The 25,991-nt window shown below is 39.3% G+C and overlaps 1 protein-coding gene and 1 non-coding gene across 3 annotated transcripts in view; both read left to right on the top strand.

The window, feature by feature from the left end:
• The window catches only part of LOC134532660 (uncharacterized), a 180,627-nt gene that overhangs the window by 93,885 nt on the left and 60,751 nt on the right, over positions 1-25,991 (top strand). The window contains exons 2-3 of one of the 2 annotated variants that reach the window (XM_063369322.1): positions 11,170-11,267; positions 17,471-17,561. In XM_063369322.1, the coding sequence (XP_063225392.1) occupies positions 11,209-11,267; positions 17,471-17,561 (150 nt within the window). In that variant the 5' untranslated portion in view covers positions 11,170-11,208. Of the gene's footprint in view, positions 1-11,169; positions 11,268-17,470; positions 17,562-25,005; positions 25,270-25,991 lie in introns of those variants that run through there. The other variant, XM_063369323.1, reaches the window with a different exon arrangement.
• Positions 25,694-25,766, top strand: Trnav-uac (transfer RNA valine (anticodon UAC)). The gene has a single exon. It is a non-coding gene; the product is annotated as a tRNA-Val (tRNA).

Here is a 25,991-nt window from a genome sequence, read left to right as displayed (position 1 = left end):
AAATTACAGAATTTCAAGATGGCGGCCAAGGCAGCCGAAGAGATGGTGGACGCTCTAGCAATACATAATTACTGCGCTCTAGCGGTTAAAAGTTGAACTAATATGGCGGCGGCGCCCTCTAACAGACGAAAACAATATGTCGGATCCAAGATGGCGGCCTCCAGCAGGCATAAACAAGATGGCTGCCATGATGTAATACTGGCTGATGTCACATCTACCTTGGAATTAGTGGTGGGATGTCAGTGAAGGAAGGATCTGTCACCATTTTTAACCAAATGATTGCCAGGTTTGAACCCAGTACTTTTTTTTATAAATTGCATTATTAGAATTTAATTATATGAATTGTTTATAAATTTTAAAATTTTTCCCGATTTTTTAGCTTAAAATTACGGATTTTCAATATGGCAGACAAATGTCAAAACATTAAGATTATTTAATGTTTTATAAATTAAAATTTTTTTCCCGATTTACTAGCATAAAATTTACGGAATTTCAATATGGCGGCCGTAACTTAAAGTGCAACATTACAGACTCCAAGATGGCAGAAAGTTCTAGAATTATAGATGGTGGCCAAGGTCAAGGTCATCCAAATTTACCGCCGTGACATCAGAATTCAATATGGTGACCGTAACAAAATTGTATCATCATCCAAGATGGCCGCCGTGACGTCACAATACAAGATGACGGACCTCGGCTTCGGCTTCGGCTCCGGACCCTGAACCCTGCTGCAGGAGCCCCAGTCATATACTATTAGCTGTTCCCCCCCCCCCCCCCCCCACCCCAAATCATTATGTTGGTTTCGGAAATGTTCGAATAAAGCTTCATTCCATCGGAACTTCACTTAGATTCTTTGACTCTCGGAATTAAAATAAATTAAAAGTGAAGGGGGAAAAAAAAGGGGGGCACAGCATCGTACTGTCTGAATATCTTTCCCTAATGGGACCATTCGTTTTATCTGAGCTGCGATATCTCGAACAAGCGGGCACCATTAATGCTCGCGCGCGGATACGAACATGTCTCGCGTCGAGGAACGGAGGTTACCAGGAAACCTGCACTCGGAGCCGGTCGGCTTAGCGGACACGGGACACGCCTGGACCAACCAGTTTCGTGTTTTTGAAATCACGAGGTGCTCTCCAGACCAATCTGAACATTTAGAATAAACTTATCATAACAACCCTCGCAGGGCCGTCGAGTGGGAGGGGGGCAGTGGGCCCGGGCATCAGAGGGGCGCGTTTTATTTTTGAGATTTTGTTCTAATAAAACGAAAATACAAGTCCATTGATAAAAGAATTCATTGGAAACCTTTAAAGTTATTTGATACACGCAAATCACATTTACAGCTGTGGCCATGGTAACATTTATAGTCTCTATTTTAGGTAGATTTTACCATGGTGTGACTTCCGAGGGGGGGGGGGAAGTTATTATTTCATGGTACATAGACCCCAAAACCATCGTCAACTCAAAAGTTTATGTGTATATATATAATTTATATATCTATATAAGCATCTGTATCGCATTATTATGGTCACGATAAGCGCTGTCATTTTGCACAAATAACTCCCAAACTGATAGATAAACTGTAGTAATGGAAACTCTCGGCCGAGCAAAATCCGACCAAAGGGGTATAACTGGAGAAGGTTTTTCGAAAAAAAACAAAAATCGTTACAACTCCCATAATATGACGATTATTACTTCCGTTTGAAAATATTATAGCTCATAGGAGTATTGCCAAAATTTTCTGTTTAATTTCTTTTTTGATAAGACCAACCATAACTGCAAGGGGTGAAAAAAAAAACAGGGATTGGAGGACAAATAAATTCATAACTCCCTTAGTAAGCACACAATCGAATCCGTTCGAATAGTTTGTAAATCTTATAATGTTTATCTAAAACTTTCGCCTGAATCAATTTTTTGATAAGACGAATCATTGCTGCAAGGGGTTGAAAAAACAGGGTTAGAATATTAAAAAAATATATATATATCATACACTCCATACCATGTACACTATTATTATTTATAGTAAAACCTTAAAATGTTATCTACAACTTCTGTTAAAATATTTTCTTTACAATCAACCATTACTGCAATGGGTGGGGAAGAAAAAGAGCTGTACGACAAGACAATTCATCAGGCCGCGTGGTCGGATCAGAAGGACGCGACTGCGCTTGTGTGGCCGGACCTTCAATGTCTCGCCGACGACGAGGTCGTTAGAGACCGAGAGGAGTAATAACTTTGAATATATATACTGTATAGAAGTCGCCAGCCCAGGTAAAAATTTCTAATACGGTTTTGAGGTAGTTGGTTAATTCACCGCCGCAATCGCCACCATCTCTAGGGCATCGACTTGTGGTGGTCCCTAGCGGACAAGTGTCCAACTCTTCAAACACCCCTTCCACCTCCTGTTGAACGACGTTGAGCTGCAGTGAATGATGGATGAGGGGTGCGGGGTATGACAGCAGGCGACAGCGCTGCGCTCTAACGTGTAAATAACAACTAAGACGATACAGGGCGTTACGACAGCGCACTGCAGCGGTGAAGTTCCCAAGCTGCTCATCATACGATTCTGAAAAACGTAGAGTAAATCCTATCCACTCGCGACTTCTATACAGTATATATATTCAAAGGTAATAATGAGATGCGACGGAAATTGGGGAGTGTGTGTGACGGGGGGAGAAGGAGCACCCCGAGATAACCCACCTTCCACGCGAACGTCAGCCATGTTTCCCCGACGGGACTTAACCTTGATCACCTCGGTAGGAGGCGCGTGGTCTGACCACTCAAACCTCCTTTGTGAAAAGAATTAGATAAGTATCAGATTTTTTTTGACCTTGACCATTAACCCCGGCCGCCCTCTTAGACAATTTTGCTATTTTTAACTCCACCATTTTAAACCATTATACACCATCTTAGATTTAAAAAAAATGCTAAAAATTATAAAATAAAAAAAACGAAGCGTGTACTTAGGTACGCGCGTGAGAAGTTATACTTCTTTGGCATCATTAAAAAATAGTTTTTAATTGCATGCAAATAATTATCCATGGTAGCGTTAAACGTTTAACGCTACTTTGTCGGAAGTCGCATTAGAAGTATAACTTCAATAACTTAAAAAAAAAACCTTACTCGTGGTGATAGCTTCTCTGCCTTTTCACAGTTTGAGTTATGTACCTACCTGTTTTTCACCAGGGCTTCAGTCATGCACAAAGCTCTTACAGTTTTCTTTGGATGACCAACAACAAGTATTGTTATTAACAATTTTTATGTGACTCACAAAATTATACGGACAGAAACTAAAACCAGAAAGACTTGGTATCCTATTATAAAAGACTTGATTTTTTTTTCTCAAAAAATAAAAAATTCAGTGTAGAGTTTTAAGGCATCCAGTGTGAGTAGCAAGCCCTCCAGAATCCGTTGGTTGAACACGAAGAATGCGCGCAATTAGGTTTGATGTTTTTTCGACCAAGGAAGAGAGAGAGATAGAGAGAGAGAAAGAGGAGAGAAGAACTGCTTCCAGGCCTCACAGAACTTAGTCATGCTCTCGGACGCGAATAAAGCCCACGAGAATCACTTGTAATGAGGGCCGCTGAAGAATCGCCGTCAAGCATTACTGGCACCGGGACGAAATGAATGGATGACCACACAATGGAGAACCGACAAGGGTCCGCGGCGCAAGGGGTGGGGTGGGGGGTACATCCCATCAGACACACTTGGTCCAAAATCAAGTCCAAAATTTTAAAGATGGAGTGGCTGCTACGACGAGCATCGGGTCTCCGTCCGTAGAACTTAGATCAGATTTTTTTTTATCGACGGATTTTGATGAAACTTTTTGCATTATTATGTGGACCAAATAAAAAATTCTAAAAACTATATTTTTGAGTTCTAAATATGTCGGTAGGCATTTACAATATTTTTTTTTTTTTCATAATTTAATCCAGACATTTACCTGTTAGAGTTTTATTGTTAGTTTAGATAAGTGAATGGCAAAACAGAATATATTTGTGGTGTGATAGCTTATAAACACCGTAACACAAACCTAAAATTTTCGATCGAATCGAGCTGTAAACAATCTAGTCCCGGTGAAACCCGACAGTCACTTTCTTCTCAGTCGAGAGAATGCTTCCGCCGTGTAACTGCTGCTGTGTGTTGGCGTTCAGTTGTCCCGTTGTTGCACTAATCCGTTTGATAAATGTATGCTTTCCCGGCGATAAACAGTCCAAACTGTGTCGCAAACGTTTTGGAAGGAGGATGTGTGTGGTAGGAAAGGCTCGACATGCCTCGCTGTAGGATTGTGTGGCCGAAAAGTAGTCATGTAAGTCTTTTCAGTTTGTAACACGAAACAGAAACTACTTTTAAACGTAGCCGTAGATACTGCTTTGGGAAGAGCCAGGCGCATTCAACATTCGGGAGAACTTGAAACTTTCCTGATGCCCAAACACAATCTTGCCGGTTTTCTTCGCAGTTCACGCTCCTTAGCTTTTTTTTTAAGTATACATTTGTTTAGTTATGACGCACGCTTGTCGCTGTAAGCATAATACACACAGCTTCTTTCTTGTGCTCGAAAGTGAACTGGAAATATGAAAGAACAGTAAAAAACTTACCTGCATTCCAATTCTAACTAGTATGCAAGACATATAGTGATGTTTATATACTCGTTATGTTCGGCAGGATTGCCAAATTTGTACAGAAATAAATTTAATTTTTTTTACGTGCATTTGCCTATAATATGTAAAAATTATTTCCATTTTTTTTTAAAACTGGACGTAACATAAAAAGAGAAAAAATTGGACCGTCTCTATTTTCATCACACTAGCTGGTATACAAGACCTTTTATAATAGACGCTACCATACTCGGTGGTCGTCCACACAATTTTTTCTTGATTTTGCTGTTCTTAACTGCGTTTTACTCAACTTCATCATATGTCTCGCTATATTGTTTTTGCCCTTTGAAAAACTTAACGACTGGTGCTCCAAGAGATGACACGCTGATATATTCTATATGTCTTGTAACGCAGTTCGAATTTTATAGTTCTCGAAAGTAGTACCAGTGTTCTCCGTATCCTTCCGCCAGTTTTTGTCTGTCAACAGTGTTTGCAATCACTACATGTGGTTTTCGCTGTTCGTAAAATAAAAATAAAAATGTCGTGTGTTGCTTTGCAAGTGACAGTTGGGAAATGGGCATCACTTGTACGTGGAATCCCGATAATCCGAACTTCGGCAAGTCCGAAAGTCCGCTTAATCCAAAACCAAGTTTACAATACTATACCTATAATACACATATCGTTAGAATGTATCACATGTATGATCAGAACAACTTACACTACTGCACTAGGCAGCGTTCCACTCTCGGATCACCAATCACCGACCCGAGATTTGGATATTTTAAACAGACGTTGTAAAATAGACTGTATATAATCACACGTTATTATGTAATTTATGTTTATTTTTAGAGTGATTTAGCTTGCTCCGAAATATTCGTTCATCCGAAAAATGGATTATGTATTCTTTTGAGAACTTTCAAATTTGAGACGTGCCAGTGACGCAGACTTCGGTGCGCGAGATGCTAGACTACGTGCGCGGTAGTGGGGCAGACAAGGCGTGTCTCTTCCCCGGGTAACGCCCTCCCTCCCGCGGCTAATGAACCTCCCCCCCCCCCCCCATCCATGGTCCAGCCCAAGCTTGTTCCGGGGCTCAGCTCTGCCCGCGGCCTCCGACCCGGTGCGTTCGGCGCGGGTTCATCGGCATCCTCGGTCGACCTGCCCCCGAACAGCTCCGAACATATCCGAGGTTCGCCGCCTGCAGCTTCGCGGTCGGAATAAAAAACAAACCTTTCATAACTGGAATATGACTGGCGGCGGAGTGCGCCAGGAAGACTCGTAAATATGCCGTCATGTAGTGAATAATGCTGAACGAACATAATACCAACACAACTGCAAGAAATTAGCGCTATATAACCAAAAAAAATTTCTATGGAGAGTGGGAATTGAGGGGCGTGGAGGGGGGGGGGGTGGAAATGTACGATGCGCACGCAACGCAACGTGCAAGGAAATTTTCCTTGGAAGATGGCGTATTCACGTGCATGATGAAACTTTAGATAGTGAAACTACCATAGAATATATTTTGAAAACTAAAATAGTCATGGTAAATAGTTATTTAAAGTTTTTAAAAAAACCTAAAAATCTTACGCCAGGATTCGTAACGTAGTGGTTATAGTTCGCGATTAATAAGCTATAGGAAAGTTGTTAATATTGTAGATTACGTGACGATACAAAGTGTGCTTTAAGCAAGTACTTTTTATTTGTTTATCATATTGCTATAATATTAATGAAATACTTAGTTCAGGCCATTACTTAAAGTAATATAAATTAATTACGTTTCGCATAGGTAAAAATAAAACATTATAAAAGTACAACTTTCCTTTAATAATTCCTATTACCTATAAAACATAGGCAAACAAGTGCGGAAACTATGAAGTATTATTTTTTAAAGATTTATAACCAGGTGGGCAGTATTTTTTTATGTGTATTTATTGTGATTATTAGTGATAGAAACTGGTTATAATCTTATTGAAGTGTATTTATATAAGTGAAGTTCCTGTTAGAATATTTTTTTGAAAATATAAATATTATCAATAAATCAAATTAGAATAAACATTCAGCATATTTACTGATTAAAATTAACTCAATTATTATATTAAATAAAATAATTAATTTATACATATTTTTGTTACAATAAATCCAGGCCAGTGACTTGAATGAAAAAAGAAGTATGTATACATAGTGAAATAACAATAATTTTTGCAAAACTCCGTTCCCCCGGAGAAACCCCCGGAATGGCCACCGCATGGGGAGCCCAAGAAAAGAAACGGGCTCCCCATTTGGAAGCCACCTGGAAGGTTTTTTTCTGTTCCACCCACCGTTTCTTTGGTAGCCTGACTTGTTACAAGGGATTGTATTCCTACCAGAGAAAATGCCACCATTTAGTCTGGGCAATCCGCCTTGGAGGAGCCGGGGCGCGAACCCGGGTCCTACAAGTCACAAGGCAGGCGCTCTACCCCAGAACCAGAGTGGTAGAGCGACAACCTGCAGTATTCCTAATACTGATAAGATGTTATTCCAATAATGTATAGGTAGTTATTAACACGTGTTTATTTCTGGTAGTTGATTTGGGAAGCAAATATGTACCTATGTAGGATATGAAAAAAAAAAACACGTGAGCGAGTGTTTTATTACTCTCCAGTGATGTGTAACATCTAGCTTCGGTAAACAGAAAATTCATGTGTTCTCGTGTTACAAATACACTACTAATACGAAACGCTGAAACAAAATTTAACGCAGAATTCTTTAAATTAATGCCGATCGTGATAAACATACGCAACATTTCTGGACGCGAACCACGCGTAGTTTCCGCACTCGCCGCTAGAATTCGCTTAAAGAGCTAAATTTTAAACTATATAATGAAATCTCCCTGACATGAAAAAATCCTAAACCCAACACGCCTAAATCTGAATGACTCTATATGAATGAATCTAGTATATAAATTGTCTATATCATAAAAGTCGTTGTGACTATATTTTTTTATGCAGATTTATGTAACATTTGTTTTTCAATCATTTACACTTCAAAAGAGAGATAAAAAATAATTATTAGTTTGAATCAATAATATATAGAAATAAACCACATATTCTGATAAAAGTGCGTTTCGCAATTTTTTTATTTAATTTTTTTTTAAATATTGTCTGGTTTAGTAGCGTTTGAAAAAATCTTCACTTAACAATAGAATTTATCACTCCAAATCGCCATCGCATTTATTTTCCTCAATCTTGGAAATATTGGAAATTGACTTCACTGTTCATTTCATTTTTAACCATTTTGAATTTTTCATCGTCGGAGTCTTCTGAAATAATCTTATCTAAGTCTATTTCAGAACCTGCAGAAGCACATACGCTTGCCCTCACCTATTCGTTACCTTGTAATTTTTTTTTCAAGCCGACTCAGACTTTGTGCCCCATAGCCACGTCATGATGGCATCTTTCGTTTTAGTTTGGTTCAATGTACAGTTCCTGCATAGATGTTGCAATTATGGTTGTAAAATGTTTTTTGTTGAGTTTAATAAAATCGCTTCAGCTGAGCTGACAAAAATCATGGCGTACTGAGAGTGTCAGCCCGACACCACCCCAGCTGAACTATTGACGATGAAGCGTTTCCGTCACCGTGCTTCATTTAAGCACCAAACATGTTTGAAACAGAAGAAAGTGGGTGAATTCTTTGTTAACAAATGATGTGAATTTTTTTTTGTAAACAATATAGGTAATGCATGTGCACAAGTTTTGTAACACGTAAAGGATAAGTTAGTTTGTTTAAGAATTTTTTTTTCTTATTACCCGGTTTGTCCGGTTTTTGGATTTTCGGATTGCCTTTGGTCCTAGTTGGTCCGGACAGACGAGGTGTAACTGTAGTAGCTCTAGAAAAAAATATCACGCTACTTTTGCTTATGACAAACGTTTTCCAATATGAATGGACAGTTTTGGTTTAGTTTGTCACGCTACTGCAAGCAGGTGGCCACCTTCGTTTTCACTTTTTTGTTTTGTTTTTGTAGGCTTTGAAGAGGACGGTTACCTGACTCATCGTTAGAGACCTGCAAAATTCGCGGATTCATTAACCTCTAGGATAGGCTCCACAGTCCTTTAAATACTCGCGGAAATGACACCTGTTCATTGGCTACTGATGCGTGAGACGTTCTCAACAAGGCTGTCCGTAATTCGGCACTTTCTTGGTTTAGTGTTTCCCATTGGCTCACAGTTCCCCGGATAAAATGTGGGCCAATCGCAGAAGCGGTACGAAGGTATAGTTGTTTTGATGCTAGCCTATCGCGAAATAAATCCGCGAATTTTGCACGTGTCTACTCATCGTGCATTCACTCTCGCGAGCGCCGAGTGTTGTAATCAAAAAACTGCTTCCATGCGCCGGAGCGCGGGTCGCCGAGTTATAACTGAACCTCGCATCACGGCCGTCCCGTCCAAAGAAAATCCGTTTAGTGATTGGCCACGCGTGTGTGGCTAAACAACGCGGAGGTACATAATTTTATTTTTGTTTTCGTGCACGAATCTCCACTATAATTTCGTATCCGACCCTTCTATCCACCCTTCCCCCACGAGAGAGAAAAAAAAGGAAAAAGAAAGGGGTTGTTGGAATGTGGTCTGAGCTCCTCACGAAGTATAAAAGAAATAGGAATTTTTTTTTTTCTCCATACTTTCCGAACTGGCTTCCATAGTCTAACTTGTAGCAGCCCACCATCCTGTGCATGAGCGTGATAAAGACTCATTAGTCTGTTAGATGATTTATACGGGTTTAAACTTTTTTATACCCAGAAAAAAATAGTAACTAATGTATGAAATATACTTAGCCAAACAAATCCTTTGTGTTACCAAGGGACACTTTTTATTATTGATTTGTGCAATTAACTTTATATGTAACATTCATGTTTATGTGAATAGTGTGATTGCAAATGTAAAAAAAAATACGTATAGACTTAAGAGGGTAACTTTATAAGGGAAATTTATTTTGTGTGAACACTGTGATTTTAAATGTCAAAATGACAGCCCTGTCGACTTGGGATAGACTTGAGAAGTGTAATTTATGTTCGATTGGAATGTTTTTTTTTTATTTTATTTTATCCAGCTGGAGATCGTGATTTAACATCATGCCTAGAAATAATAAAAAGGCAGAAGCAGATAAGAGGTATTATCAAACTCTACGTGGGAATAATCCGCCAACACAGGAGCCAAAACGTGTCAGTGAACAGATGCGAGAGTACTGGACGCGGAAAAAAAGAGTTTTTTTTTTTTCATTTGAGATAATACCCGCTTCCTTACTGTTCCACATTATCATCTCTCGTTCAATAAAAAAAGTACTAGTAATATATATATATATATAAGCAAAAGTATCACTTCTGTCACTCGTTAACTCCACGCACACATTCAATTTTGTTACACAATAATAATTGTATGTTATGATGAGCCTGGGTCTTATGACTGTAGTTACATTTCACACCTAAATCCGGATATAAATGCCTCGTAATTTAATTCAACAAAAATATTAAAATTCTTTTTGTTTGCTTTAAATAGTGGTAAATTATTTTCCTACTTCTAACACTCACACCTCTATTTTTTTAACGCCTCTCATTTAGTTAAGCTTCAAGTATTTTTTAAGAACTCGTGTATACACCGTACTACATATATTTTAACTTTTTATCATTAGGAACTATTAGAGTAAAATTACTCGCATTGAAGTTTTAAATGTTAACTAAATCCTAAAGCAATTCCACTCTCTGGAATATGCTGCGTATCATAGGTCTCTGCGTAACGCGATGTTATTATGCATTCATTCATTCATTCATAGATTCGTTTAGCCAAGTCAGTTTGATTTGAGTGTTAGTTAAACTAAACAGCATGGCCCGGTATGGGTAGAGATCAGCTAGTATTACAAAATTATTTAAAAATTTAGTTTGGTGATAGCAAAACACATTATATTCACTTCTCATTTTTTTACGAATTTTTTAGAGGTAACCCATTTTTATATTAGGTGAAAAAGGCGGTTGTATTATTATTATAAGAGGCTGGTATATGAGGAATTTAGGTAATGTGAACTCGGGTTGTAAGTAATGTTAACGTTTTGAGGTTCGTAAGGAAATATAACGAGTCAGAATCCATCATATTTCTATACTTGGTTACATATTATTAACGTATGAGTTATTTTTTTTAATTTTATTAATTGAAAGTTAATCGTTTGTCAATGTGTAATTGATATTATAATTTTCGAACACATTTATATTGGTCGCAGTAATGTGTTGATGAATACTAACTGAAGTAGTGACAATTAATTTACAATTTTTTTTTGCTTACAGCTGATGTAATGCACTCACTCATTTAATGTGTAATTGTACCATAACTAATAATAAAGGTAAAAATCTCTATATGAACGCTTATGTGCTATCGTCTGTATCTAAAAAAGTACGTGTAAGACCAGCCGTGTGTTCCGCTTGTTGTCTGGAGGTTCTGTGGCAAGTCTCCGCGTATCGCCTGGAGCTGAGAGGAAGGACAAAAAGACGCTACGCCCGCCTGTCAGAGGCATCGCGAGGCTCTGATGTGACGTGTGGTGTTGTGTTGTGTTGCAGGACGGGGTGCCCTATGGCGAGTAGCGTCGCGAACCAGTGATGGGCTCGGACACTCACCTCAGCGAGGGGAACTTGCGTCGCTATGGGAAGCCGTCCAGGTGCGTCTGCCGCCGGCCAGTCTACTTTTACTACAACTGCTACTGTTACTACTGATGCTACTGATTCTACTGATTCTACTTTTACTACAACTGCTGCTGTTACTACTGCTGCTGTTCCTGCTTTTACTATTCCTGCTGCGGCTATGGCTACTTTTACTACAACTGCTACTGTTACTACTGATGCTACTGATTCTACTGATTCTACTTTTACTACAACTGCTACTGTTACTACTGCTGCTGTTCCTGCTTTTACTATTACTGCTGCTGCTATGGCTACTTTTACTGCTACTGTTGCTACTGTGGCCACCAGGCCACATTTAAATTTTTTTATTTTGGCTTTTCTTATTTTTCTCAATTATTTCAATATTAATTTACCGTTTAATCTTTAAAAGTCAGTTGCAGTATTTTTAATGATTTAATTTTTGTGAATAGTTCTTTTATTAATAATTCATTTGTTTGGTATGATTCTGTTTCTTTAATACTGTATATCGATATTGGTATCGATACTGCTGCTGCTGCTGCTTGTGTTTCTACTTCTGTTACTCTTACTACTGATACTACTTTTACTAATACTGCTACTGCTACTACCAATACTACTTTTACTATTACTGATATGGTTGCTACTACTGCTACTCTTACTACTGCAACTGTTGCTATTGGTACTTTTACTACTACTGCTGCTACTGTTACTTGTGCTGCTGCTGCTGCTACTTCTATTGCCTCTTTTACTACTACTATTACTATTTCTTCTGGTACTGTTACTACTTCTGCTGCTACTGTTACCACTACTGTACTTTTACTTCTAATGATAAATATTTTTCTGCCAGTCACTGTATTAATAATGTACGATATTAAGGTAACTACTGCTTCTGCTACTTTTACAGCTACTAATACTATTACTTACATTTCTTATTGGTAATATTATTATTATTATTCTGTCAATCACTAGAAGGAATTTACGTTGCAAGGTCTGTGTTTTAAAATTTCATATACCGCTAGATAAGAGTGAATTAAAAAAAAAAAATATTTTTTTTGCTGCTTTTATACAATGAAAGCAACTAATGACTCGTTAGTGAGACTTCACAGAATGAAATAGGTGGTCATATTGAAGGGAACGTAATACTGCAATGTGGATGTAAAAATGCCATACACGCGAGCACACAGCCATACCTACACACACAGAAAGCTCTTTTCAGAAGCTTTTTGAAGTTTTCCAAGCAATATTAAACGTCTCAAACCATACAAAGGGAAAAAAATAGTTTGAAAAACCACAAAAAAGATTTAAATTGTTTATAAGTGTATGAAAATTTGGGAAACGTTGTAGACTTGGGCCTTTTTGTATATCTATTTGTGTAGTCCTTGTGTGGCAAAAATCGCTAGAGCATCACGTTCATGGTGTAAAGCAAGGTGCTATATGGTTCTAGTTAAACTCTAGGCATAGCCGAGCCGATGGCCAATATTCTTCTACGAAACGCTTACGCTACCATTAGCTTTACTAGATGTATTCCATACATTTTGCTTGTGCGTATTTTTGATTGGATGGCTGTTTTGACACTAGCTTAATTTCGCCAGCTTAGACTCACTCAAGCATTTTTTTTTTTGTTAATTCTCATCCTCTTTTTTAATTTTTTAAAAATTGTGTATTCAACTGTGTCATTTCCTGCACGTACTTATAGCAAAATAAATAAATAAATAAATAAATAAATAAATAAATAAATAAGGAATGCCCGCATCTTTATTTTGTGATATGCATCTGTTTTAAATTATTTACAGCAAGAGTTTCTCTTCCTTAGGTGCTTATGTAGCAGTTACTTGTCCCAGCCAAAATGCCCGGGTTCAAATCCCAGTCGGGTCGTGGATTTTTCACTATTGGGAAATTTCCTTCGCGGGTCCAGGTCTGGGTGCATTCATCTACATTCTGATGGCGAGCCACTGCGGAATCTGCCGTTGTCTGTCGGCCGTCGCCATTGGGCCTCGAGAGTTGAATCCCCCTTCCCCCCTCCCCCCGAATCATTATTCTGTCTTCAGGTCCCTCGTCGATTGCATCGACAGCCAATTAAGCTGCGTGTCGCCAGTGACGTCTCTTCTGGGTTCTCGATGACCGTGATCGGTCCATGCGGCGAAGGTCGTTGTTTCAAACCCAACATCTCTAAAATTAGGGCACGGGAAGTCTAAGATGTACATCAACATCCATCTGTCCCTGCCCGAACACGCCCGAATATTCACCTTCGGCCAACCTCGGGTTTATATATATATATACATACATACATACATACATACATACATACATACATACATACATACATACATACATATATACATATATACACACACACACATATATATATGTTTATTTTAATGTAGCTATACTAATCTAACTAACCGTCCATAGTGTTTTAAAGTGTTTTAATTTAGCTAACCTAACCGACCACTTTTAATATTTGAATTATTTTTTCCTCCGCAAAAATAAAACAAATCCCGAGGTTGGCCGAAGGTGAATATTCGGACGTGTTCGGGCAGGGACAGAACTTGATGGACATCTTAGGCTTCTCTTAGAGCACTGGGGAGGTACCTGAGGCAGCTGTAGTCTTGTGGGACCCGCCTACCCGGGCGCACACACGACGTGCAGAGCTTCAGGAATAACCACGAGATTTGAAAACTGCTCAAGACATTTCCGGTGGTGTCTTGTTTTTTAAGGAAATCATTTAAGGAATACTCTCTGAGGACGACGAGAAGTTATGTTTCCGTGTTTCGTTTTTAAACTGTATTTTATTTTTGTATAGTTGAAATTGCTTGAACGCGTGTTTTCAGAATAATTTTTGCATGCATTAAACATCCGGTACGGATTTTTGAAAGAACTCTAGGGACTTGTGTTACATTTATCTTCATTCATACGCGGTATAATGTTATGGTTAACACTCAGATCTCACGCCAATCCACAGCCTTGCGCTTAGAGGCGACACGGCGCTAGAAGCACCGGCGAGCGTCGAAATTGTTCATTCCGCTTCGCCGACGCCGACGCCGAAGCAAGACGCACCTTCAGTGCCGTCGGCTCTTGTGTCGCCGCGCGGCGCAACAGAACGACCGCGAAGTGTTGAAAAGCGCTCGAACACCCAGAAAAATCTGCCCCAGCGCAGCGGGGTGCGAAGGCGAGAAACAATTCGCTCCGCTACACGACGGACGCGGTACCATTACGCGGAAGTTAACGACGGTGGGCGTGCGCGGACGTAACTGCAGTTTAAACGGTCGTTATTTACGGCGTGTGTCTTGCTTGTGTCTCGCGGCTTATTGATCACCCGCCAGGCGGCAAAAGCTTGTTTCACGCCTCCGCCAACGTGTTGCATATTTCGCTGCAGTTAGTTGCTCTTTCAGCTGTCATCGTGCGGCAGATGTGTATAGTGCAGACTAAAAGTCCTGTGAGCTGGGCTCCGCAGTTGCGCTGCTAGGAACGGACGGACAGAGCCGAGCAGTGGGCAGAGCGCTTCCGAACTAACCGGTGCGCACCCGTGTGTTTCACATCTACAGTTCCATAAAAAAACCGTCATTTTAAAACGTAAAAAATTGTTTGAAACCATCAATACACCAACAAATTTAAATATTAATACTTCAAACATCCACAAAATCGTAATATTTTATCGAGAAATAATTTTTTTATTGAAATGAACTTGAAATAAAATAAAAACTTATGTTGTTATTGACCTCCATGCAAGTTGCGGCTGCATGTGAGTATTTATTTACAAAACAAAGCCAAAGTGACGCGCTCGAATGTTTCTCCATAATGTTATACATTTCAAGGAAGGTATGCATTATGTGGATGCTCATGAAGCGGAGATGCCAGAATGTCCACACCACCACGAATAGGGCCGGTGAGAGAGGATGGGGGGGGGGGATCAATGATGAAGGGCAAGGATGGGGGATCCTGGGGTTCTCAGCACCAAAGGAGGCTCAGGGTTGAGTTCCAAAATATATATTTTTTTTTTTTTATTAACCCGATAACAGGAAACAATAATACAATAATATTGCCAATAAAATTTACTGGAAACCTTCAAACTATGGAAATTTTTCAGATCACATTTAGTACAATTATGGTGACAGAAACTTTTAGTCTTTAGATTCGACATCGTCTACGATAGTAGAGAATTAATGAACTAATATAATTTTATATGAAGGACTTTGCAATTGTTTATCGTTTAGTAACGAAAACATGCCTTCGTTGAGGCAGAGATCAATACAGTGAAGATATTTTTCTGAGACTATAACATAGCTTCTGTCGACAGTATCATTACAGTTGAAGTCATTCACAAAATAATAAACTCATCTTTACCTCGGCATTGACTTCACAGGGGAAACTAACTGTAACAGCCAGGCACTCAATTAAGTTACGTACTATTATTTAACGAATATAAACATCCAGTATTGATAGGGACAGGAAAAATTCGCGAATTCAATGACCTACAGGATATTCTCCAAGATCCTCTATGCACTCGGACAATTACATCTGCTCATTGTCTACTGACTCGTGACACCTGTTAACTAGAATACTTTTGATTCGATACTTCTTTCGTTGAGGATTATTCATTGGCTCTGATTCCTTCAGACAACCTGTGATCCAATCACTGAAGCAGCAAAAGGTTAAAAACATTTGGATTCTAGCCTATCGCGAAATGAAACCGCGAATTTTTCCGGTCTCTAAGTATTGAACTTTAAAAAGTGCTAAATGGCCTGAGTCGCGTCGAATCTAATATGCAGTATCACGGTCCCGTAAAGGAACAGCAGGTGATTGGTGATATAAGACGCGCCGCGCTAGCCTGCTGGTTTTTCCGGTTTCTCCGACTGATGATGAAAACCACGGCGCGAGTTCCCCCCCCCCTCCCTCATGGGGGTCATGATCAGGGACGTAACCAGAAAATAAAAGGCGTGGGGTGGCAGGCGGGGCTTGTACCCCGGTCATCGCATTGGGTGGGGGGGGGGGGGGGGGGGCTAAACTGTCAGAGTAATTTGTACTTTATATATTTACTTGAATATCGTAGTGTTAGAACACAAAAAAAATGTAGGGCAGATGAACTGAATGATTTGTATTGAAAGATACGTACACGTATATCGTAAAATGTTTAGCAAACCCTATCTTCCTGTACATATGAGATTTTTAGAAACCACCTTGTTCCCCTTTCCCATCTCTTAAAAAATATTGGTATTTCTTCATAAAATTTTGCTTATTTGGTGTACTATTCAACTTATATATAAGAAAAATGCTACATCATTAGTTCTACTTATTATTACGTCGAACCCTTTATTTTTATTTGTATCGTGTTTTCATGTAATTGACAGAGATACAATTATTTTATATTTTTAATTGATTTCAGTCTTACCTTTAATATTACCACTTGGAACATGTTTTTTTTTTTCAAAATAAATATGTATAGTAGTGTTTCTAGAGATTATTTTGGTAAATTTATGGAGAGTCAACGTTAAAAATTGCGTAAATATGTGGACTGCTGTAAGTCGCTTGTCATCTAGGACTTAACTGCGAGTTTTTTTTGGTGGAACGCAAAAGGTCTACAGCGGTAAACTTTCGGTATGGTATTAAGCATAGTCGACTTAACCGCAGTGCAAAAATTCAACTGTGAAACGATTTGTCACAGGTTGTGCATTTTTTAGGTACCTATTCGTTTCTTGCACGAGCTGAGCGCAATAAAGTCTCGTCCTTGGACCGGTTATCGCATCACGGCTGCTGGCTCCGAATATTAGGAACAGGGGGAGTAGAGGGGGAGAAGGCTTCTCTTTGTGGAGAAAGAGAGAGAGAGAGAGTGAGATAGTTTTGTAAGACCTTCCAGCGATGCCCGCTAGATGGCAGGCCTCAGAGCTGCGACCTTCGACAACCTTCCTTGGGGGGATATCTAATCCGCTAGCTTACATATCATCCGGCTGACTATATAAATATATATAATTAATAAGCAAGCTTTCATGAAACACATAAGACAATTTTCAGCTTATTATGACGTACGGCTATTTTTTTTTTTTTTTTGCCCTACACCAATCCCCTTCAAGCATTTCGCCAAGTTTGATTAGAACCTGAGGAGATTGCTGGTTAGCGTCTGTGTGTGAAGAAATGACATCGGCCGATCATGGATTGCAGTGCTGACCGCAGCCCGAGCGATGAGAACGAGCGGTTTTGAAACGTGCTGCTTGATTTTTTTTTCCAGATCATCCAAGAAGAGCAGCATGCCAATATACTCCGACTACTACGAGGAGGACGATAACCCAGTGAACCTCGGCCAGCGATCCATTTCATTGGTGAGTCTGAACGGCAGCAAAGAAAATTAAAAGTTAAAAAAAAAAAAAAAAATTGAGCAAATATTTCACTAACTAACCTCGGTAACGAGCAAATTCATGTGTTACCACGTGTCTAATACACTTATAATACGAAACTCGGACATGAAATTTAACGTATAATTATTTTTAATAATGCCGAGCGTGATAAATATACGAAAATTGTGTTTTCAACTACATTTCTGTACGCGAATTACACTTAGTTTCCGCACCCGCCGCTAGAATTCGCTGCCGTAGCAGCTACGTCGACTATCGAATCATTTGATTAGCAGACCGCAATTTTAAACTATATGATGAAACGGCTCCAATAAAAGCGAAAAAGACTTGAACCCCGGCTTTGAGAATAAAATTTTAGCCATGAAACATCCGGTACGTATTCTTGCATTACACCTTGATCTTCAGCTCTCTGAAGTCTAATTAATGTCACGGTTACCGCTCAAATCTCGTCCGTCACTCTTCCCACTTGCGAAAATAAGGGGGCGGGGGGGCGCGTGACCCCGCCGGGAATCGAACCCGGACCTCCTTTGCGGGGGGCAGATGGGACCCCTCCCTTCCGGAATCAAAGAGGAAGGAAAAAAAACAAGCGAAAACAGAATTATAAATTAACATAAATTTAGCTACATAAAATATTATTGTAATCCATAGTGGGTAACAATAGTGTATTTCATCCATATGACACAGCCCTCGTACACAGGAGCGGCAAGAATGGTGTGTCCGAGTACAGTCTGTATTTCATTCCAGTTTGCACATTTGTCACTGCAAGTACGTCTTTCACACAAACCTGAAATTTGTGTTTCGTGTAATTTTTAACATTTATATATATATATATATATATATATATATATATATATATATATATATATATATATTTATTTATGCCTTGTCTTAACGAAATCATCAAACAATGGACATAAAAACAAACTCAAGAACAAGATTTTAAAACAATTAAATAATAAATATTCAACATTTCCATATTACTTAAAAAAAATTATGTGTAAACGTTGGAGTACTAAATGTCTACTAATCCTTGGGATTTAATTGTGACAAACAATTCTTTTTAAAATTGTCATTATAAAGAACACTTACTCGTAGAATATGATGCAGTGGTTGTACCTGACCCCCTCCACAGAGTCCTGGCTACTCCCGGAGACGGGAAGCCTTCATTTCACAGACGAGAAAGCCACACCCGAAGTTCCCCGAAGTTCATGCTCGCTTTTTTTCCCGTACCACAACAGGTGTATTTATTTGGGGGAAACCCGTTTACATGATTTCACAGTATCTTTAATGTAGCTATCCTGACCAAATCAACCGTCCACAGTGTTTTAAAGTATTTATAATGTAGCTAACCTAACCTAATTGACCATTAGTTATCATGAGTTGTATATTTATTTAAAATGAACAAAAAAACACCGAAGATGCACTATCGGGCGTTTGGCTCTCTCGTCTGTGAAAAGAAGGCTTCCCGTGGGAGACAGCGAGCTGAGCGCGCGACCACCGCGACCAGGGCGGCCTCTAGGACGGGAGGGAACGCCCCGGAGACGCACCACAACGCCGAACGTACAATAACGCCGAAAACCATAACGCCGAATGCCAAATTGACTACAACGCCGACAGCAAGAAAACTGCCGTGTACCACAACGCCGAAATACATTAACGCCGAAAAATGTCATTCATTGCCGGACTGCCACAAAGGTTAGGTCAGGTAAGGTTAGCACACAAATTCATTCAGTTGTTTTTCATTTTGCTCCTGTGCCCCCCCCCCCCCCTCCCCGCAGCAACATTTTTCGGCGTTACTGTATTTCGGCGTTGTGGTACACAGCAGTTTTCTAGCTGTCGGCGTTGCGGTCAATTTGGCATTCGGCGTTATGGTATTTGGCGTTATTGTACGTTCGGCGTTGTGGTATTTCGGCGTTGTGGTAACGACCCCCTCGCCCCACGCCGAACAGGGGTGGGTGCGAGGGAAACATGGACGTGGGCAGTAAATAACGTGAGCCCGACAGCTTGCCATGACGTACAAGCAGTTGAAATGAACCATAAAAATGAAGGAAAACCTATTTTAAAAAAAAAATTATTCGTTTCTCGAGCCATGCATCACACATCAGAAATCATCTCGATAACTGGAGAAATCATGTGGTGAGAAATAAATAACGGTGAAAGGACTAACACTAAGTGTGTGTGTGTGTGTGTGTGTGTGTGTGTGTGTGCGTGCGTGTGCGTGCATGTGGAGGAATTGGAAGCCCAGAAAGACGAAGCAAGCTCTGACAGCAAATCGTAAAAGGCTAGTTTGCATACTTCTTGGAGGTGGGAGATGGTTTATGGTAAAATGTAAGCTGATTGAATGTCTCCGTTTAAACCGAAGCAGGAATTTCTTCCAAGAAGGATGACCCTTCGTAATAAAACGGCAGACAAGTATGTGCTCAACTTAGGACTCTGGGGCTACGAGTGTTTACTACGAAAGTTTACTGCCCTCCAGGTTTCTCAGTGAAGTGATTTGCGATAAATCGTCAGACTTATATCACTCAAATATACACACCAAAAAAAAATGTTTAGGTTGTGTTTCCTAAACACGTGAGGAAAGTTCTTCAACCAAGCATTGTTTGGGAAATTCACCATACATCTGTGGTAAATTTCGTACTGATGTAACATATCTTAGACAATTCGTAATTTATTAGAGCCATACATTTATATGGTAAAAGTTCCGAGTTTCGTGTAGTGTACTTTTTCCCGAACCGGGATCTACCAATACCAGCTTCTAGGCTGCAAATACTACAGCGCTAACCGGTGACACGGTCTTATTTTACGCTAATTCCACAAAATTACATTATTAAGAATACTTAATAATGTTCGCAGGCTATCAGGGCCATTGTCTGAAGTAGCTTGGCTGATGATGGCGACTGCAATGTCGACCGTAACGTCGGTGAATTATTCGCCAAGGACACGGCTACAACCCAGAAAACCAAGCTACTTCATTAATAAAAAATTTTTGGAAAAAAAAATTTGGTTGTCTGTAAAGTCGGTTTACGAACGATAGTTTAACGTGAAAACGTCATAACAAAACATTGAAGAAATGATTGCATACTTTTATGAATAAAATTGAATCATTTTTATTGAATTATCACACTTTTGTATGGATACAAAAAAAGGAGTGAAATGAAATCGACAATTTAATTGATAAATTTACTTTTATTTGCACTCATTAATTCAAATATGTTTATTACTTTAACGAAGAGATTATATTAACTAATACTTTTAAACATTTTAGCTATTTAACTTCTTCCAATCTGTGTTATTCTGTTAAGGATGGGACGATGATCGGAAAAGTAGGAAACGAATGGGAGTGTTTCAAGTTTAATGCGCCTCGAAAAAAGTCAAATCGATGGTTGTTCCAATCGAGTGGAAGAGAGATAGATGCGGCGCAAGCGTACAATGAACGTAACGGGACACAGCGGTACGGGACACTTTTTTCGTGCGTGCAGCCGGCGTTCATCGATTTATTAGACGTTGTCACGTCAAAAACTATGATGCGATGGTTGTACTGGACTCGGTCCTGAACAAGATCCCGGCGGCGGCCTTACGCCCCATGCGCGCCGGGACGTACGGCCGCTCGTAACTCACGGCCTCCTCGTCGCAGGCGCCGCCTCTTATTCACACCCGGCGCTGAAGCATTTACTGCCGCCTGCGTGGCGTCGCGAAGGCGACCGGAAAGGCGGGCCGAGTTCCGCGCGCAGTTGTACGTACACTCTCGTTCCCGGATCCTGAGCGCGACCGGTCGTCCCGCCATTTTTTTTATTGAAGTTATACTTCTTATGCGACTTCCAACAAGGTTGCGTTAAACTTTTAACGCTACCATGGAGAATTATTTGCATGCAATTAAAAACTAATTTTTAATAATGTACACGCACCCATTTTTTTTAATTCATGCATTTTTCACGATCACACACATACATATATAGTATTTAAAAATATATATATTCAAATGATAAAGCACGTTACTTACACCCTTTAACGTATTTTCTGTGACTGTTACAAAGTGATTTCTGTTGACCGGTGTGTATATATATATATATATATATATATATATATATATATATATATATATATATATATTAAATATAATGCTTTATTGCACATTTTTGGCTATCTGATGACCTTCAAGTGCTTTTTTTTCTTTCAAAACGTTAAATTTTTAAAATAAAACGTGACACTTATGAACGATAAATCCTTACACTATGTACTACTGCTGATGATTGTATTCTAATACGTGCGCTTCTCTATATTTTTTTCATATCCAGTGGCTGTAAATTGTGCCATATATTCGTTATTTTAAGCTGGTTAATGAGTTTCTCAAGAGGTGGTGGGGGTATTGCTCCTTCCTACCCCTCCCTAAGTACGCCCTTGACGAGGTATTTTTTTTAAGGCTTAAGTAACGAATGGATTCAAAACATGGGTTACCCTTCATCGGATAATCGTATGAGAGACCAGCCATTGTTCCTGATCCTGTTAACCCCGGGGAACGAGCCGTCTGTAACGATGTCTGCGCGTGATCGCGCTACTCTGACGCAAGCGGCAATTATGCGGCGCGCGATGCGCGAATCCGAGCGAACAATGCCTCGTTCCTGGATCTGAGATCCGCAGCAGCTGAGCGGCTTCTTGTTAAAACTGTTGCTCAAGAGTGCGCCCGTGGAGGTTGTGTACATCCTCCTTGGCGAGCGTGCTTCGTTTACTCCACGTTGCAACAAGAAAAAAAAAACAGCCGAGGCCTGCGTTTCATTGACCTTCGATCAGTCTCGTTCATTTCGGAAGTTCGCGGCTCGTTCGTGCAACTTCGCGGTTGGAATTTTTTTAAAAAAAGCGAGATCTAAAACATTTTTCTCGATTCTAGATTATTTTCAATGTCACTGTCCTAAACTAACCAACCTTCTCATGTATGTAAGTAAAGATCAACTAGAAGTTGCGAAAAAAAATTCCCTCCCGTTTGGGGGAAAAAAATAACTAATTTTTTTCCGAGCATTTTAATACGTTCACGATTTTACGTGTGCAACTGATCCGACGTAACAAACCTTTCTTATTAGCGGCGATCACTTAGACAAATTAAAATGTACCATCCCGGAAAAAAAAAATTGAGAGAAAATAATGTCATGCTAAGACTTAACCTACCCATTACTTTTAAAAAAAGGGGAAAAAAAATCGAAGATGCACGAACGCGTATTATTCGGGCATCCGACTGTGAGTCTGTGAACACTATGTTTCCCATGTTCGGTATCCTTGCATCATCTCCCATGTTACGAGACAATCCTATAATCAAAATATTGTTCATTCCAACTTCCACCGCTGAACCACGTGTGTAGAAGAAACTGCGACTGCGCTGTAATAACTTAAGGCGTATTATTTTCGCCTACTTACATCGCCAAACAATTTTTGTTTATGATCATTAGTTTATTTCTAATTAAAAAATGGGCTTAGATTGAATTAGAATTACACCGTGGTACGTTTTAATGAAGTCTCTTACCTCCAAAGATTATGACAGTAGTCCCCAAATGTAGTACGATTCAAGTTTTGCTTATGACTAAATAGTAGTAGCCTTTTTAAATAAAGCGTTTTAATAATTTTAATCTGTGCAAGTATTGTTTGATTAAGCCAAAACCAAATAAATATACAGTCCAATACAAACACTGGACAAGATAGAAAATAAAATATGAATGAAAGTAAGTTTAATTTTTTTTAACTGAATTTATTAATGTCTTCATCAGTCACAGACTAAAGTAACTACGCAAGCTCACACTTACGCCATTACACTGTACAAAGTACTTAATCATTTAACTGCTATTTTCGTTTTAACCAACAGTGATGAAGTGATCGTCCAACTGTAAAACACCTCCAGAAAGCTAATGAACCGGAGAGACCAGTTCACTGCTCGTTCGCGAAACAGGTGCGAATTTCCTGAATCAATTTAAATACATTTGCCACAAAACAAGAACCGGTTCTTCGATTTTGATAGCGATTTATAAGCCTTGGTCTGTAATATACTGTTTGCTTATTCTCTTTTTCTTTTCTTTTCCACTGGACTACATTTGTCTTCTCTGTCTTTATGCCATCTCCGTGTTTTCGTTGAATTGCTCCGAACGTCTCAAATGTGTGGTGCTGCTATTTTGAAAAGCAGCACGTTCTTTTTTTGCATGTTGTAATTTACGACTGTTTCCTGTAGATACACCAAAGTCCAGTTGTGTTTCAACACAAATTCGGCGTAAACAATTTTTGAAACCAGAGCTGGTTTTACGTTGCTCAGACTCCGGCGTTATCAGGAGTCGAGGGAGCATCATTTTGTCACTTTGCAATAACGAGGGTTGTACTAGCCGATCCATTACAAAAACTGAATCACGGTACTTATAAAATCTCTGCTACAAATTAAATAAAGTTAAAAATATTCTAATATATTTTTCTCATTCAGTACATGCATAACACACACAATACTGCACCAAATGTACTTGTTTATAGAAAATTTAATTATGTTTACTAAAAAAAAAATTATCGCACTACTCTTTATAGGATTTAACATACAGTAAAGTAACAGTAAAGAAAAGTTTTGAAAACCACCTAACAAAAAGTACATACCATCATTTTGGACGAATATGTAATTTCTAAGCTTTTGACCCGAACCTACACTTAACCAAAGCAATGGCATCAGTATTATTTTAGTTGAAACTTCGCATTTTTTTTCCTTAACATTATGGGATATTTGTTTTAACAGTATTTTTGTATATAAAGCAGTTTTTTTCTCGATAATATAAGGTGAAGATTTTTTTTGAACAGTATGTAAGGGTCATTCGCGACCGAGTTGTGGTTAGGTCCCGTAAGTGGCCATGCCCATAATTGCACGATGGTCTGACCAATCAGAATCCTGCTGAGCTCTGAGTTCGTTGTTCTGGACGAGCAGCGCCAGGGCCAAATATTTTATCTTTTAATTACTGAGTGGGGTATTGGTTCTTTAATTTAGATGATTAGGCTCTCTCTGTTCTCATGGAGGTGTGAGCGACGCGACGCGACATATTCGCTGTCACGGATTGTAGCCTGGCCCTGCGACTTGCAGTTACAAGTCGCGACCGCGACACGCGACATTCCTGTCGCCGCGACAGTAAATATTCCCCATCCCTATACTCCGTTCACTCTTAGCTGAGTTTAGAAATAAACAAACACCGTCGTATCCACTTCGCCGCGTCAGCAAGAACTGTTGCGCCGGGCATCAACTGTACACTGTACACACGGCGTCTGCTAACATAATTGTAAGTAAATACTTGCTGACACATAAAACTGTATTGGATATTAATGGTGAAACGCTATAATGCTATATAACAACAATTGTTATAAAGAAGGCGGTGTAAAAATACTTACAAATGGTACGTAACCAAGGGACTATTTCTTGCGCACGAATAATGTGCGTGGCTGCCGGCAGCCAATGAAAATGTTTGTTTACAAGAGGCTTTGTTTATTCCAAAACTCAGGTAAGAGCACGGTCTAAGAATGAACGGAAATAGTTACAGACGACGACACGAGATACGAGCGATCAATCTGATGCAGTAATTAACGTCTCTTATTGCCACTGAGAATCTTCAGCGGTGACATGCATGTTTAAATGCACGAATAAATTCGAGAATGCCTAAGGCGTGAACGACTGGTGAGTTCCTTAAATTTTGACGATTTTTACTGTACAAAAAATGCAAAAGGATATTTGCGGCCATTGGCGGAATCAGAAAAGTGTAAATGCGGACACAAAGCCACTTAAATCCACAACTGACTTCGAATGTACTTTTTATTCCTTTTTCCTGCGCACAAAAAAAATTTCCAAGTAATTTTGAAATGAGAGTTAAAGTCTTACAGTTATATTCTTCCATCGTCCAGACAGCGCCCTTAATATTCCGAGTAGCTACAGTTTGTACTGTTTAGACGTATCTGGGTCACTTATGATTTTCGTGTTTCTAACTAGTTAGTGTTATAACGTAAGTTAATAAATAGAAATCACACATAAAATACTTTCTCGATTTTAAAATAAAAACTAAAAGCTGTTATTAAAACTATAAAGAAGTCATATTACTGCAACTGGTTCCGTGGTGTAGTGGTTATCACGTCTGCTTTACACGCAGAAGGTCCCCGGTTCGATCCCGGGCGGAACCAGAGGTTTATTTTACTAGCTTCAATAATACGCAGTAAGTAACATTTTATAAGAGAAAGGTAGTTATTTTCTGATTGAGCACTTCATTATCCAAATTTTAATAGTCTTTGTTAAGATATAAATACGTACGGTAAAAACGAAAGAAGCGAATGCGTTCCGCCATACGGAAAATTTCCGTAATCAAAATTCGAGGTTATTTATTTATTTATTTTTTACAATATCCACGC

Source organism: Bacillus rossius, chromosome 6 (genome assembly GCF_032445375.1).
Source record: "Bacillus rossius redtenbacheri isolate Brsri chromosome 6, Brsri_v3, whole genome shotgun sequence".
NCBI classification, from domain to species: domain Eukaryota; kingdom Metazoa; phylum Arthropoda; class Insecta; order Phasmatodea; family Bacillidae; genus Bacillus; species Bacillus rossius.
The sequence above is the reverse complement of the archived record's forward strand: the minus strand, read 5'-3'. Positions and strand labels throughout refer to the sequence as shown.